Raw genomic sequence first — 16,911 nt, 5'->3', positions numbered from 1 at the left:
ATCAGGGAGAATTCCCGTTTCCCAATTTTTTAGGGTTTCTATGATGTGTCTCACATAGTATAACTGCGGACCATCAGGGAGAATTCCCGTTTCCCAATTTTCAGAAATGTGTGGGTCTCCAATGTATGACTTGTATTCTGACTCATCAAGGTAGAACTTGTTCAGTGGGTTTTGTTTTGATAACTCACAACAAGTATCATCATGGTAAAACTCTTTTTCAGGATTTTGTGGATCTACAAGGTATAACTCTTTGGCTGGATCATCAAGGTAGAACTCGTTCTGGGGGTCTTGGTTGTTCAAAAAGTCTTCAAACAAAAAAATAACTTCATCCCAAGTTGTGTTAAAAGCAGAATTTTCATTTCGTATCTCAGATACAATTTCCTGTGAAAGAAAATAACAATGTATTAATTTAATACAATATTTTTATTTGTATAAATCAAGCTCTATGAATATTAAAATAAACTTTGTTAACTCTTACACGAGTCTCATCTAAAAAAAAAAAAAAAGTAAAATTTTTTTTTTTAAATAATTAATTAAATAAATAAATAAATAAACAAACTTACCTCCATTGATTAAGAGGTTCGAGTCCAGTTCATCAATCTGAAGGTTGAGTTCTACACAGGTAGTAGGACTCCAAGGAATAGCAAAGTTATCCCATTCCATTTCGGCATAGTAGTCCATTCTCAACTGAAGCAGAAAGCGTGTTTGAAAAAGCCTGTGTGGTCGGTGCCTTTTATAAGAAGGGCTGGGTGTGTGTCATTTCCTGTGGAAATTCCCTGGGCAAACCTGGGCGTGTCTTAACTGGAAATGATGTGATGGAAATTCCCTGAAAATGATGTAATGTATTACCTGGAAATGATACAATGCTGAAGAGTTTATAAAGTGGGTGGGACTTAACAAAGTGGGTGGGGCTTAGCAGAAGTGGGCGGACCTAGTAAAAAAATATGGGCGGAGCTTACCAAAAAGTGGGCGGAGCTTACCAAAAAGTGGGCGGCACTGGAGGCGCTCAGACAATAACATTGAGGGAGGTTTATCATTTTATTTTAGCTCAGTTAAAATATCTTGATAAAGAACCAAACTCAAACATATTTTTTGTTAATGTATTAGACGGTGAGGAGAGTTGTAGGAGAATTAAATTATTTCCCACACATAACCAAATATTTGTAGGGTCATTGTTTGAGTGGGTCAAAGATGATTCACCAGATGATATTAAGAGTAAAAGGTTAAAAGGTCCATAAGGTCAGAAGGATCACAGGTTCACACAGAAGGACCATTGTTTAAGTGGTCTAATGAATAAGGATAACATGTCAAAAGGTTAGAAGGTTTGTAAAGAACAGGGTGAGAGAAATAGAGGTGTTTAGGGGCAATGAGGGAGGGGAAAAATTAACATGTAAGTCAATGGGAAAATGAGAGTGTCCCAGAAGCAACATATATACACTACTCCCAAATCCTCCTTCATAATGGAATGAACGGTGTTGAATCTTGCGGATTGTTTCCACTTGGGAATCGCCAAGCTTTACACAAAATTTGATGCAGTAGCGTTGTTCAAGTTTTTCCGTCATTTTCTCAAAAACGAAAATCCGACGGCGCTCACTTACATGTCCTCACTCATCGGCGGTCTGCCGTCGAATGACAGCTTCTGCAGGTGGGAAAAAATTCACGCGTGCGCATTAGGATCGCCTACATACTTGCACCAATCAACGCCTCCCTAGCTTCTTTTTTTTTACGCACGAAAAATAAAGGTCGGATACTTTTTGAACACAGTAGTATATATATATATATATATATATATATATGTATATATATATATATATCTGTCTGTCTGTACGTTTGTTTGTCTGTGACCGCTGTTTCTCGACAACCACGGGTCCGATATACTTTTAACTTGCCAGGTATATTGCTGGGGACCCGAGGATGTGCCTTTTCAAGGTTTCATATTAATCGGACAATTACTTACCGAGCTATGTCCAAAAAACGATTCAACCAATCAGAGAGCAGCGAACGATCGCGTGTGCCGAACGTGGCGGGCACACTCTGCCTCGGATGGCACATTTGAGAGCGTATTCATTTATTTCACGTTTGCAAACTATGTTGGCGTTAAACTATGTTTTACAACTAATAAAAACGAATTTGCGATTCATTCGCTTTCCTGCGCGTTTGTGCACGCGATGGCGATTTCTTTACCAAACTCCGGAAGCCGTTCGCTTTGGACCAAACCATTGCATGTAAATAGAGGGGGGGGATTGTCACCACTCGCAAGCCGTTCGCTTTGGACCAAACCATTTCATGTAAATAGAGGGGGGGGATATAATTTTAGATATAGATATAGTACGGGCATGCCCTAGTCCTTATAATATGAATATGCAATGCGTAGAGTGAGAGCTTCGTCGACAATAGTCAGTCGATCGAGTACGCAGCCCTCGCAAACATCTGTAGGTCTCGGCCTAGCTGGGCTAGGTTGTTTGATCTTGGGCTTAGAATTAAAATTCAAATAAATTTTATTGAATGGACAGATTGGGATAGAATGCAGGACTTACCTACTGTAGGCTATATAGTCTCGACTTCTAGTCGACTGGACCAGGTACGTAGGTCCGACTGGCAGGTACGTACTGAAATCGGTGTATCTGGCTTAAATGAAGTCAGTGTAGCTGGCGGAAAACTGAAGTCGGTGTAGCTGGCATAAATGATGAGCGGTTTCGAATTCAAAATCCGTTCTGTGCATTACTGTATTGTAATTTGTTGATTTTAATCACCATGTGAAAATAATTTTAATCAACAGGTGAAAATAATTTATCGGTCACGCCAGACCAAAGCAAGATCATGTGAGCAAGATGCTTTTATGAAAAAGCGAACAATGAACAATAAATGAATAAATTAATTCATTTATATATATATATATATATATTGATTTTAATCACCAGGTGAAAATAATTTATCGGTCACGCCAGACCAAAGCAAGATCATGTGAGCAAGATGCTTTTCTGAAAAAGCAAACAATGAACAATAAATGAATAAATGAATTCATTTATATATATATATTGATTTTAATCACCAGGTGAAAATAATTTATCGGCCGCGCCAGACCAAAGCAAGATCACGTGAGCAAGATGGCGGATCATGGAAGGGACAAGATGGCGGATCATGGAAGGGACAACATGGCGGATCATGGAAGGGACATTTCAAATGACGACATGAAATTTTGTTCCCAAGGGAATGGGGAAAAATTTGAATTTTTTTTTTTGTGAAATTTGAAATGAAAGTGAACTTTTGAATGGATTTACATATACATGAAATTGTCATAGAGGTTCGCTTACGAAGCTCTCTATAAGTACTACAAGTCAGGAGACGACGATGGTTCACGAGCGAGCGGTATTCAATGACAAAGGACGGACTATAACCGAAACAGGCCCGGACAGGCCAGGCCCGGAAATGTTAAAACGAAGGTTACTGACCTTGAAATGAGATAGAAAATAATGTATATAATCAGTACACCGGATTTTTATGTGAAAAAAAAAATTAATTTTTTCACATAAAACAGCTTTTATGTGCGCAAAAAAATTATTTTGCTATTTTCGGAGAAAAAAAAGATTTCGCCCTTTTTCGGGAAAAATAAAATAAAATACCCTTTTTGGTCGAAAATGTCTGGCAACGCTAAAAAAAATTGGGGAATTTTTCGAAATTTTTAACTGCGATCGATCTCAAAAACAAAACGTTGCGTCCACTTGCGTGCGTTGCGTCCCCAGCGTGTACAGCAGTGAGGCGGTGTACTACAGTGAGAGAGTGTACACAAAGTGTGAACAAGTCTATCAAGATGAGTGCTGCTCTTCGTGACAAGTGGCTGAAGGAATTCAACGCTGGCGGCGATGGGGCCACCTTCAAGTACGTGTTGAGTGACACGGCTTTCTGTCGAGCTTGTGAAAAGACTTTCCGGGCGAAGCAGAAGTCTGAGCTGGCCCAACATGTCCGAGGAGACCGCCACAAGAGCAACTTGGCCTTGAAGAAGAAGAGGACGGTCATGCAAGCCACCATCGAGGACTTTGGTGGCGGAAAGAGGCACAAGTGCGACGCCGTGGCTCAGGAGCTGTGCCAGGCCATGCTGGCTGCTGGCATCCCATGGTCGAAATTGGAAAACCCTGCCCTCCGGTCGTTCCTGGAGAAGCACATCACTCTCCAGATCCCCGATGAAAGCTGGATTCGAAAGCACTACCTCGACAAGTGCTACGACGAGGCCTTGCCGGGGATCCGTGCCGACCTCGGACAGCAGCCCATCTGGCTGTCCGTCGACGAGACGACCGATTCAGCAGGTCGATATGTGGCCAACATCATCGCGGGACGCTTGTCCAAGGAGGGGTACTTTCGTCCCCACCTCGTCCAGTGCATGTTTCTGGAGGAGACCAACTCCGGGGAGATCGTGCGCGCAGTCAATGACACGCTGCGCTATCTTTGGCCTGATTTCAAGCCGGAGTGCCTCAACGTCCTCGTCAGCGACGCCGCGGCCTATATGATTAAGGCCGGCCATGCCCTGAAGGAACTCTTCCCGGACTTGCTGCATGTGACTTGCGTTGCCCACGCGCTCCACCGTGTCTGCGAGACAGTCCGAGAAATGTTCAAGGACGTCAACGACCTGATTGCCACGACGAAGAAGGTGTTCGTCAAAGCCCCGTCACGTGTTGTCCTTTGGAAGGAGCAGCAGCCCAATCTTTCTCTCCCCCCGGAGCCCATTCTGACTCGGTGGGGGACGTGGATCGACGCCGCGGTGTTTTACGCCGAGCACTTCGAGGCCGCCAAGGACATTGTGGACCAGCTGAACGATGACGACGCGATGGCAATCCGGAGTGCCAAGGACCTGTTCGGAAAGGCGGACATCAAGCTCAGTTTGGTCTTCTTAAATGCCCACGTATCGTTCATCCCGAAGATCCTTAAGCAGCTGGAGGAGGCCGGCATGGAGCTGGTCAAGGCCTTCCAGCTCCTTGATCAGGCCAAGGAAGAGCTCGAAAAGATCCGAGGTGTCCGTAAGGAGATCCTGCTCACCAAGTTCAAGGCGGTGCTGCAGCGCAATCCCGACATTGGTGTGCTGAGGACAGTGGCTTTGATCCTGGATGGAGATCAGCACGGATCTGAGGTTGGTGTGCCGGCTGGAGTCAAGCTTGCCGACATCCCCCCTCTTGAGGTACTGCCTCATCGTCAGCGTCGACGTTGAAAGGTCCTTCTCCGTCTACAGAAACGTCCTCACCGACCGTCGACACCGCCTCACCAAGGAGAACATTACCAAGATAATGATTTCAAACACCTACTTTAACCGTTCCTAAAAGGGTTCCTAAAAGGCAATCTTGTCAATTTCTTCTAGTCCTCTACTTATCAATGCACATCGGATTTTTATGTGAAAAAATAAAAAAGATTTTTTCACATAAAACCGCTTTTTTGCGCGCAAAAATTTTTTTTTCCTATTTTCGGAGAAAAAAAACATTTCGCCCTTTTTCGGGAAAAATAAAATAAAATGCCCTTTTTGGTCGAAAATGTCTGGCAATGCTAAAAAAAAGTAGGGAATTTTTCGAAATTTTTAACTGCGATCGAAATTTTTTACTGCGATCGATCTCAAAAACAAAACGTTGCATCCACTTGCGTGCGTTGCGTCCCCAGCGTGTACAGCAGTGAGGCGGTGTACTACAGTGAGAGAGTGTACACAAAGTGTGAACAAGTCTCCTATCAAGATGAGTGCTGCTCTTCGTGACAAGTGGCTGAAGGAATTCAACGCTGGCAGCGATGGGGCCACCTTCAAGTACGTGTCGAGTGACACGGCTTTCTGTCGAGCTTGTGAAAAGACTTTCCGGGCGAAGCAGAAGTCTGAGCTGGCCCAACATGTCCGAGGAGACCGCCACAAGAACAACTTGGGCTTGAAGAAGAAGAGGACGGTCACGCAAGCCACCATGGAGGACTTTGGTGGCGGAAAGAGGCACAAGTGCGACGTCGTGGCTCAGGAGCTGTGCCAGGCCATGCTGGCCGCTGGCATCCCATGGTCGAAATTGGAAAACCCTGCCCTCCGGTCGTTCCTGGAGAAGCACATCACTCTCCAGATCCCCGATGAAAGCTGGATTCGAAAGCACTACCTCGACAAGTGCTACGACGAGGCCTTGGCGGGGATCCGTGCCGACCTCGGACAGCAGCCCATCTGGCTGTCCGTCGACGAGACGACCGATTCGGCAGGTCGATATGTGGCCAACATCATCGCGGGACGCTTGTCCAAGGAGGGGTACTTTCGTACCCACCTCGTCCAGTGCATGTTTCTGGAGAAGACCAACTCCGGGGAGATCGTGCGTGCAGTCAATGACACGCTGCGCTATCTTTGGCCTGATTTCAAGCCGGAGTGCCTCAAGGTCCTCGTCAGCGACGCCGCGGCCTATATGATCAAGGCCGGCCATACCCTGAAGGAACTCTTCGCGGACTTGCTGCATGTGACTTGCGTTGCCCACGCGCTCCACCGTGTCTGCAAGACAGTCCGAGAAATGTTCAAGGACGTCAACGACCTGATTGCCACGACGAAGAAGGTGTTCGTCAAAGCCCCGTCGCGTGTTGTCCTTTGGAAGGAGCAGCAGCCCAATCTTTCTCTCCCCCCCCAGAGCCCATTCTGACTCGGTGGGGGACGTGGATCGACGCCGCGGTGTTTTACGCCGAGCACTTCGAGGCCGTCAAGGACATTGTGGACCAGCTGAACGATGACGACGCGATGGCAATCCGGAGTGCCAAGGACCTGTTCGGAAAGGCGGACATCAAGCTCAGTTTGGTCTTCTTAAATGCCCACGTGTCGTTCATCCCGAAGATCCTTAAGCAGCTGGAGGAGGCCGGCATGGAGCTGGCCAAGGCCTTCCAGCTCCTTGATCAGGCCAAGGAGGAGCTCGAAAAGATCCGAGGCTGCCGTAAGGAGATCCTGCTCACCAAGTTCAAGGCGGTGCTGCAGCGCAATCCCGACATTGGTGTGCTGAGGACAGTGGCTTTGATCCTGGATGGAGATCAGCATGGATCTGAGGTTGGTGTGCCGGCTGGAGTCAAGCTTGCCGACATCCCCCTCTTGAGGTACTGCCCCATCGTCAGCGTCGACGTGGAAAGGTCCTTCTCCGTCTACAGAAACGTCCTCACCGACCGCCGACACCGCCTCACCAAGGAGAACATTACCAAGATAATGATTTCAAACACCTACTTTAACCGTTCCTAAAAGGGTCTTGTCAATTTCTTCTAGTCCTCTACTTATCAAACAATGCGGTTGCAATAAAGGTACCTGAACGTCATTTTTTACCTGTTTACTAGCCCAGAGTGCTTAATGTTGTGCAGGAAAAAGCTTACCATTTTTTGTTCTTTTTTTGACTGATTTCTGAAAAACTTCGTAATAATAAAAAATGAATAAAACGGGGGAAAAAAATATTTCGGGATTTTTTCACATAAAAAAAAAAATCCGCTTTTCAAAACATAAAAGGCCTATTTTCTTAACATAAAAATCCGTAGTCTAGATGAGTGTCATAAGAAAATTCCCTAAAATATAACATAAACAGATATTCATTGGTTCTTTTTTAGTTTAACTAGGACGTGCCCGTACGTGGGTGCCCGTTCCTTGGTGCGGCCCAGCATCTAGTCGAGACCCAGTCACCCAGGCCGATCACCCATTCCAACCCCAAATTCCTCATCGACGATAACTAAACAATATATTATATGAATCGCACCGTACATACCTCCTTCTAGATCTTGTTCTTGTCTTGATATACTCACTCAGGCTCACTATATCACGACTGAGTCCTCCCAGCTCCTCCAAATGGCGCCCGCTACGCCTCGAATTACTATCCGTAACGGCGCACGTGCTCTCACATCGGCCACGCCTACGCAACAACGTGTTCTGTGATTGGCTGGCGTACCCCGCTACCTGTTCTGTGATTTGTTTGGTAAATAAATCGCCATAGCTCGGTAACTACTTCTCCGATTAATATGAAACCTTGAAAAGGCACATCCTCAGGTCCCCAGCAATATATCTGGCAAGTTTCAATTAGATCGGACCCGTGGTTGTCGAGAAACAGCGGTCACAGACAAACACACACACACACAGACACACACACACACAGAGATTACTGGAATTATAGATAGATGTAAAGACATCAGTATAAAAAATAAAAAAAACCACCTTTAGAGGCCATTTTTCCCTGCAAGCAGGGGTTGGCCTTTTTCGGGAACCGTGGTTGTTGTTGTTTTTCGGTCCCCTTTTTGAAGCAATGTTTTACGGCCGGATGCCCTTCCTGACGCCAACCCTTTTTGCCGCCTTTAACGACAAGCAGGGAATTACCAGTGAACTGGTACTCAATTTGCCGACCTCGGAAGGATGACAGGCTGAGTCAACCCCCCTGGCGTTAATTCAGCGATTGGACCGGGATTCGAAGCCGGCACCCTAGCCGCTAGCCCAACACCAGGGATACTGTAAAGACATCAGTATGATACACAATAATGAGGTTAGAGCATGGTGTGTCTCCCTTCTCTCATACACAAGTAGTAATAGAATGTTGGTTGTAAGATAAAAGCTTGACATGGAGCGAACGTGAATGAGCGACAACGAGAGTCAGTGTCTGTTGAGTGGTTGTCTCAGAACCAACATTCTATTCCTACGGACGGGTAGAACGATACATTCTGAATTCAACAGAATATTCATTGAAGTTTGATAACTGCCCTGAAAAGCAAGAAGGAGCTGACATTTCAGTTGTACATTCTTCGTCTCCCGGAGCCAACCTTTTGATTAGACATTGTCTAGGAAAATTGAATAACATCTGATAATGGAGTTTGTGTTTCCTTAAATCTATTTTTGTGAAATAGTTGTGTATTATGCTATATAATTACAGAAAAAGTATATACTATTACGTAACCACTACATGACCAAATGTATGTGGACACCCGAACATCACACATCTCATTCCAAAATCATGGGCATTAATATGGAGTTGGTCCCCCCCTTTGATGCTATAACAGCCTCCACTCGTCTGGGAAGGCTTTCCACTAGATGTTGGAACATTGCTGTGGGGATTTGCTTCCATTCAGCCACAAGAGCATTAGTGAGGTCGGGCACTGATGTTGGGCGATTAGGCCTGGCTCGCAGTCGGCATTCCAATTCATCCCAAAGGTGTTCAATGGGGTTGCGGTCAGAGCTCAGTGCAGGCCAGTCAAGTTCTTCCACACCGATCTCGACAAACCATTTCTGTATGGACCTCACTTCGTGCACGGGGCCATTGTCATGCTGAAAGAGGAAAGGGCCTTCCCCAAACTGTTGCCACAAAGTTGGAAGTACACAATTGTCTGGAATGTCATTGTATGCTCCAGGTTTAAGATTTCCCTTCACTGGAACTGAGGGGCCTAGCCCGAACCATGAAAAACAGGCCCAGACCATTATTCCTCCTCCACCAAACTTTACAGTTGGCACTATGCATTCGGGCAGGTAGCGTTCTCATGGAATCCGCCAAACCCAGATTCATCCGTCGGACTGCCATATGGTGAAGCGTGATTCATCACTCCAGAGAATGTGTTTCCACTGCTCCAGAGTCCAATGGCAGCGAGCTTTTCACCACTCCAGCCGACGCTTGGCATTGCACATGGTGATCTTAGGCTTGTGTGCGGCTGCTCGGCCATGGAAACCCATTTCATGAAGCTCACGACGAACAGTTGTTGTGCTGATGTTGCTTCCAGAGGCAGTTTGGGACTGGGTAATGAGTGTTGCACCCGAGGACAGACGATTTTTACACTCTACGTGCTTCAGCACTCGACGGTCCCATTCTGCGAGCTTGTGTGGCCTACCACTTCGTGGCTGAGCTGTTGTCGCTCCGAGACGTTTCCACCTCACAATAACCGCATTTACAGTTGACCGGGGCAGCTCTAGCAGGGCAGAAATTTGACGAACTGGCTTGTTAGAAAGGTGGCATCCTATGACGGTGCCATATTGAAAGTCACTGAGCTCTTCAGTACGGCCCATTATACTGCCAATGTTTGTCTATGGAGATTGTACGACTGTGTGCTTGATTATATGTACTTGTCAGCAATGGGTGTGGCTGAAACAGCCGAATCCACTAATTAGAAGGGGTGTCCGCATACTTTTTGGCATGTAGTGTATATAGAAAGGTGGTTTTCATTTTTGATGCTTTTCTTGACTTGTCTTTACAGAGAAACAAATGAAACTGGTTTCTTGTTCCAACTGTTCCCAGTTGTTCGACCTGGAAGTTTTCCATTCACAAATGACTCGGACCATTTGTCAAGAAACGGACACATTTAGCAGCGGGTCTTACAACCGCACTTGTAAACGTTGTGCAGAGAACCTCAAAAATGTGCAAGGAAGTGAGAAACCACACAAGTGTTCCGTGTGTGACAAATCATTTAGCGTATCATCATCCTTAAAACTACATCAAAAAATACACAGCGAGCCATACAAGTGTTCTGTTTGCAGCAAGGATTTTCCAACCTTCGATTTAGTGGAAAGACATGAAAGAATTCACACTGGAGAGAAGCCCTACAAGTGTTCTGTTTGTCTTAAGGGCTTTCGGCTTTCGCAAGCGTTGAAGAATCATCATAGATTACACACAGGAGAGAAGCCCTACAAGTGTACTGTGTGTCTTAAGGGCTTTCGTGTTATACAAGGTTTGAAGGAACATCAAAGACGTCACACAGGAGAGAAGCCCTACATGTGTTCTGTGTGTCACAAGGCCTTCAGTCAATCCTCACATTTGCACGTGCATCAAAGATTGCACACGGGAGAGAAGCCGTACAAGTGTTCTGTGTGTCACAAGGCCTTCAATCAATCATCACATTTACGCATTCATCAAAGAACGCATACAGGAGAGAAGCCATACAAGTGTTCCGTGTGTCATAACGCCTTTAGTCAATTGACTCATTTACACATTCATCAACTAATACACACGGGAGAGAAGCCCTACAAGTGTTCCCTTTGCTGCAAAGCGTTTTCTCGCTCATCACGTTTATACGTACATCAAAGAACACACGCAGGAGAGATGGAGGGGGGGTCTGCTTCCCACTCTCTGAAATCTGGAAATGGGGATAACAACCAAAGAGAGAAGCCCTACAACTGTTTTGTGTGTGACAAATCATTTGCTGTGTTAAAATCGTTAAAACGACATCAGAAATTACACAGTGGAGAAGAGCTGTACAAGTGTTCCGTTTGCAGCAAGTATTTTCTGACTTCCTATTCCATGAAAAGGCATGAAAGAATTCACACAGGAGAGAAGCCGTTCCAGTGTTCTGCATGTGGCAGCACATTTGCTTGTTCATCAAATTTATATGAACATCAAAAAGTACACAAAAAGGAGGCTTCATAAGTAAGTGTTGACGTTGCCATTACTAGAGAGTTCATATAACATGATACCTCCCCCACGCCCCCCCCCCCCCCCACAACCAGCCCCCACGCACTCCGCATATGTTCAATGTAAGTATACTATCTTCACATCTTGTAGTGTGTCAATTGCATTATTGACTAAATATCTGTGTTTGTAGTAAATATCATACCTGGCTGCCATTACTCATACTAGCAACGGTACCCGCCCTATGGGCAGGGCTTCAATTGGGAGGCCCAAATGAAAAGGCAAAATATTGGAAATTGAAGGCTTTTTAAAATTCTAAATGATTTATATAAACATCCGATAAATCACATCACACGCAAATCATCAAAATCTAAACAGTATTTGTGGAATTTCAATAAAAGCCACATCACTGTTCATATCGGTAAATATTATTCCATGGTGTTTGGGAAAATTGGGGAAAAAAATTTGGAAAAACAATATAGCCTATTTTACTCCAGTGGGTCCCAGGATTACCCACCCAAAATTTTGTTGCGATCGGTTCAGCCGTTTTTGCGGTACCTGGGAACAGATGGACAGACAGACGGAGACGGACAGACATTTCGTGAATTATAGTAAGATGTTTCCAGACCACTGCGTTGATGGAAGTGATTAACTGCATTTCAAAACTGAACATAAAATGGCTATTGTGATAATCCTCATTCTGCCCAATTTAACCGATTTTCATGCATAATTCCACTTTCGGGTAAGTGTTTACTTGTGGGCCTGCAGCTCATTTTTGCAGATATATGGCCTCATTTACCACTCGTTTTGTTCGTGAGGACACGGCCAAATTTTCTGACTCAATAACACCAAGTTTAGACTCGGGTCTTGCATGTGTCACTCAAACATGAAGGAAGTGACCTTGGAGAAAGTCGTTTTCCCCATTTTCAGTAAATGCAATCCATACAGTTTCAAAATTACAAGCTACGAATCCAATTCGGTTTCACAAGTGGATGCTGGGTCCACTACCTACAGTAACTCAATACCAAATATTGTAAGATTTGAATTCTGTACGTGGTCAGGAGAGCATACACTGTGATTTTGAATTTTTTTGAACCCAGCACCACCTTAATATATATATATATATATTGGTATACATCATCGAGGCTCGTGTAAGAGCTAACATCAATCACAAAATAAACAAACGGACACACAAAACATACAATAAAGGGAGCGGGGGACAATATGAGGAGAGAGAGGGAAGCACACAAGTACAACAGCAGAGAACAGGGACAACGGAAGATCTGTGTGAGGGAGAGGGCTTGGGGGGAGGAGGCATGGGAAGGAGGGGGGTGGGGGGGTTGAGGTATATAACACATGGACACTGCTAGGATTTCCAGGAAAGAAGTCTGTATTTCAAAAAAAGTGGATCTGGGGTGAATTAACGGGGGTAGAAAAGATTAAGGTTTTGGATGGGGGAAGATAAGAGATGGTGGTGAACAGCTGTTTTAAAGACCTGGAGGGAGGAGTGGGATTGAAGGGATTGAGGGAGTTTGTTCCAGAGGCGGGAGAAAAGAGGAATGCTTCCCGTGCGTGGCGAGTAGGAGTAAAATGTTGGTTCTGGGGCCAAATTTAACATTGAAGTCGATGGGAGGAAAAAAATAGCAATCCACCATATTCCTCCATGTTCTTTCTCAACCCTCAATCTTGGCATCTAAAGATCTTCACATGAATTAATTGTGAAATTGTTTCTGGGCCCATGTAAGGTTGGTTCTGGGACCATTCTTCTGGTGTACAATTATTTTGTGAGACACTTCTAAACAAGGGTTTCGGCTCATAAAATCTCTCTAATAAACGAACCACTCAACAGACACTCACTGTTGCACACACACGCTCTCATCTCTTGATGCCCATCATATTCTTTCTCAACCCACACCCTCAATCTTGGCATCTAAACATTTTCACATTCATTAATTGTAAAGATGGCCTCTCTTTGGGCATTAAACATGTATGGAGAGCCATGAATATCTGTTTGTGTATAAGAAATTGTTTTGGTCTCTTGCGACGCTCATCTCCATCGAGAATGTTGATAAATAGTATGTTGGAACTTGGTTATTGGTTTAAATATCTTTGTTGAGCAGAGACAAAGTGTTAAATCTCTCTCCACGTTCTGGCTGGACATCCTCTTGAGTCACATGTCATTTTGAGATTGTCGTAAATTATTTTTCCATTGATTTCTTGACATCCATTAAATCTTTTTAAACCACTCGGTCTGTATGCTTTACTTACGCTTGTCTTGGTTATCTCTTCAATAAGACCTTTTTACCCTGCGCTCGCAAAGCGAAAAGCGGGGTTAAGCATTCAGTTACGTGCCGTGTGCCGTACGTGTCTGCATTTTAAAAATTCATTTTCTCGGCAACTGTTGGTCTGATGGACATGAAATTTTCATCATCGGAGCGGCTCCTCCTTTCAAATATTTGAATGATAATCATGACGTCATAGGTCATGTGGTACAGGCGCCATCTTGGAAAAACCAAAAAATGTTGCGCCTCTATATCTCCAAAACCGCTGCATGGAAAAAATTGAAACATGGCTCATTGTAAAGAACTCCATATGGGGAATAGGTGTTGTTAACGATGACGTCATTGGTGTCATAATTATGACGTCATAATTCGACAGGGACAACGCTTTGTCTGATCAGTTTGAAATGTATTGAGCGTGATCTATGCAACAATTACAGACTTGGCATTTAATATGGAATATTTTTTTTGTGGGGGTGACTTTACTTTTCAAGATGACTTAGAACCAAAAGTTCATTGGAATTATGTTGAAATTACTCTAGATTTTGTTAATGTGACCTTTAAAAGAAACAAAAACCACATTTGACATTTCGAAGCAAATAAATTGATCCTTGAAAGTGATGTAAACTGATATCGAACTCAATTCATGGACAGTACTGTGTTAAACTTCTGTATGTTTTCCAGAAGTATGTCTTTATTTTGCACATTAGCCAAAAAAATTTTCAACAAAAACAAAAGCTAAATTATGACTGGGATTAAGTAAAGTAAAATTGCAGTTCAGTACTTCGTGTAACCCCCACGAGCATTCAGGAGAGCACGTACACGTCGAGGCATGCTGTTCACGAGATTTGCCAAGGTTTGGACAGGAATCGCTTGCCATGCAGTGACAATAGCCTGCTGCAATTCACGCACAGAGGTAGGCTGCTGGTCCAAGTGGTCGATTTGACGCGTTAATTCTGCCCACAAGTTCTCTATCGGATTCATATCCGGGGACATGGCAGGCCACTCCATATGCTCGACACCACGGTCAGCAAGAAAGTGTTGGATCATGCGAGCACGATGAGGCCGTGCATTGTCATCTTGGAAGACAAAGTTTCCTCGAAAGGCTGCATGAGCAAATGGAAGCAATGTTTTTTCCAGAATGGCCCTGTACTTGAACTGGTTCAGGTTTCCATTCAGAACAACCAGGTCAGTTTTGCCCCCTGCATGAAAAGCAGCCCAAACGGTCACCCACCACCTCCAGCTTGGACTCTTGGCACTATACAATCTTCGTTGTGGGCTTGATGCACTTGTCTGCGCACTCGGACGCGGCCATCTTGACGATAGACCAGAAATCTAGACTCGTCACTGAAGGTCACGTGATTCCAGTGTCCTGGCTGCCATTGACGGTGCTCTCTGGCCCACTGCAATCGGCGCTGGCTGTGTTGTCTGGTCAGGCGTGGCTTTCTCAGGGGACGCCTGGCACGATAGCCTGCTTGAACCAGTCGTTGGTTGGCTAGCCTTATGGATACAGGCACATTTGTGAGTTGCTGCCACTCAGCCCTAAGCCGATTAGCTGACTTGGTACGGCCATTGCAGACTAACCGGTGCAGCTGGCGATCATCTCTCCTTGTGGTTCTGCGTGGACGTCCTGGCCTCGGTATTGGAGTAGGGACACCCCTCTGAGCATTTTGTTTCAGGATCTTTGACACCTGACCTTGAGTGATGCCATACTGCCGAGCAATAGCACGCTGTTTCATGCCAGAATTTCGTACAGCCACCACTCCATGACAAACAGCATTGTCGAGTTGACGGACCATCTCCAGAGGAAGCGGAAATAACTTTTGTAGACGTGCAGCAGTTGTTTTCCACTAATACAGAACGCAACAACCCTTATATACCCGATTGTGAAGCCAATCGTCAAATGTACCTGTCCTTACATTTTGTCACACCACCTGTGATATAATCCTGTTATTGACTTCTTGCTGCGAAAGACAGTGACATGGTTCTTTTAACAAAGACATCACTGAAGGGGAAAATAAACTCACCAGATTGATATACTGAGTTCAGAAAGTAAACACAAGTCAAGAAAAAAAAATAATTCCATATTAAATGCCAGGTCTGTATATTAGAGAATATAAATTTATGATGTCATCGCTCACGTGGTCTGGCAGCCATATTGGATCAAAGAAAAAAAAAGTTCAAAAACAGAAGAGTTGGCTTGCAATAAGTTGACGGTGCAGGGTAAGTATTCTATAAATACCATCTAGTTTGATATTTACCACATTCATTATGTCTTCCATTTAAAAATGCAATAAAGTGGGGAGAATTTTTGTTCTCTTATAAACTGTTTCTTCACCATCTTCTTTTACCATATTAAATTTTACTCCCATATTAAACTTAAAAGTATTGATTTGTCTCAGGGTGTTGTTAATTAGTTTCAACAAATGATTTGATCATATAAATTGCCTCAACAATTGATGTCGGTTCTGGTTCTTTAAACTGAAAAGTTTTTTTTTTTTTATGTCCTTTAAATGCTTCATCGGTGTTTTCAATTACAAATTACAAACTCAGGTGAGTTGTGTTTGTGTTTGCGTGATTGAAGGTGTTTCTTATAACTCTGTTTCAACAAGTCCTTTGGGCAGACTTTGCAATGAATCTTAACAGAACAAGGTCGTTCTCCTGAATTTGAGTTTGTGGGATTGAAGGTGTTTGTTGTAAACCAGTCTTTATGGTTTTCCTCCCATAAACCAGTCTTTGTAAACCAGTCTTCCTCCCACCCTCTGGAACTCACTACCTCACACCATCAGAGACTCCTCCTCACTCACCACATTCAAAACATCACTAAAGACCCACCTGTTCAACACTGCATTCAACATTCAACCCACAGCATTTAACCCCTGACTATCTCTTCTCCTTCTCCCTCCTTTTGCTTTAAATATTTCCCTATTGATTCTTGTCTTTTTGCAATTGTTGTTTTCATGCATTGTTATGCATTATGTTTTCCACTCTGTCAAAGCGCCTTTGGGCTTCTTGAAAAGCGCTATACAAAATAAATGAATTATTATTATTATTATTTATTGCAGAGCTCACAGTGCATTGTATTCACCATATTTCTAAAACAAAAAAGATGGTTTCCTAGGACGTATTTATAGGTATATCTTTGCTTAAAATAAAAATTTATTGGTGAAATTTCATGATAATTTATCGATACCTTCAAGCTTATAATAAAATTGGAAACTTTTATAATTTTTTCTCATAATAAACTAGAACGCCACTCAGTAGAGCGCATACTCCCGCCGTGGGTCAAGTTGGAATAGTACGAT

General features: G+C 44.0%; 1 protein-coding gene across 3 annotated transcripts in view; it reads left to right on the top strand.

The window, feature by feature from the left end:
* LOC137427288 (uncharacterized) overlaps positions 1-13,572 on the top strand; it is an 87,658-nt gene extending 74,086 nt beyond the window's left edge. For all 3 annotated transcript variants that reach the window (XM_068116677.2, XM_068116678.2, XM_078778449.1), the window contains one exon: positions 10,180-13,572. In XM_068116677.2, coding sequence (XP_067972778.2) covers positions 10,180-11,345 — 1,166 coding nt within the window. In that variant the 3' untranslated portion in view covers positions 11,346-13,572. The remainder of the gene's footprint in view (positions 1-10,179) is intronic.
* The last annotated feature ends 3,339 nt before the right edge of the window (positions 13,573-16,911 follow it).

Source organism: Myxine glutinosa, chromosome 5 (genome assembly GCF_964187855.1).
Source record: "Myxine glutinosa chromosome 5, kmMyxGlut1.1, whole genome shotgun sequence".
Taxonomy (NCBI): Eukaryota; Metazoa; Chordata; class Myxini; order Myxiniformes; family Myxinidae; genus Myxine; species Myxine glutinosa.
Note: the sequence above shows the minus strand (reverse complement) of the source record. Positions and strands in the feature narration are given on the sequence as shown.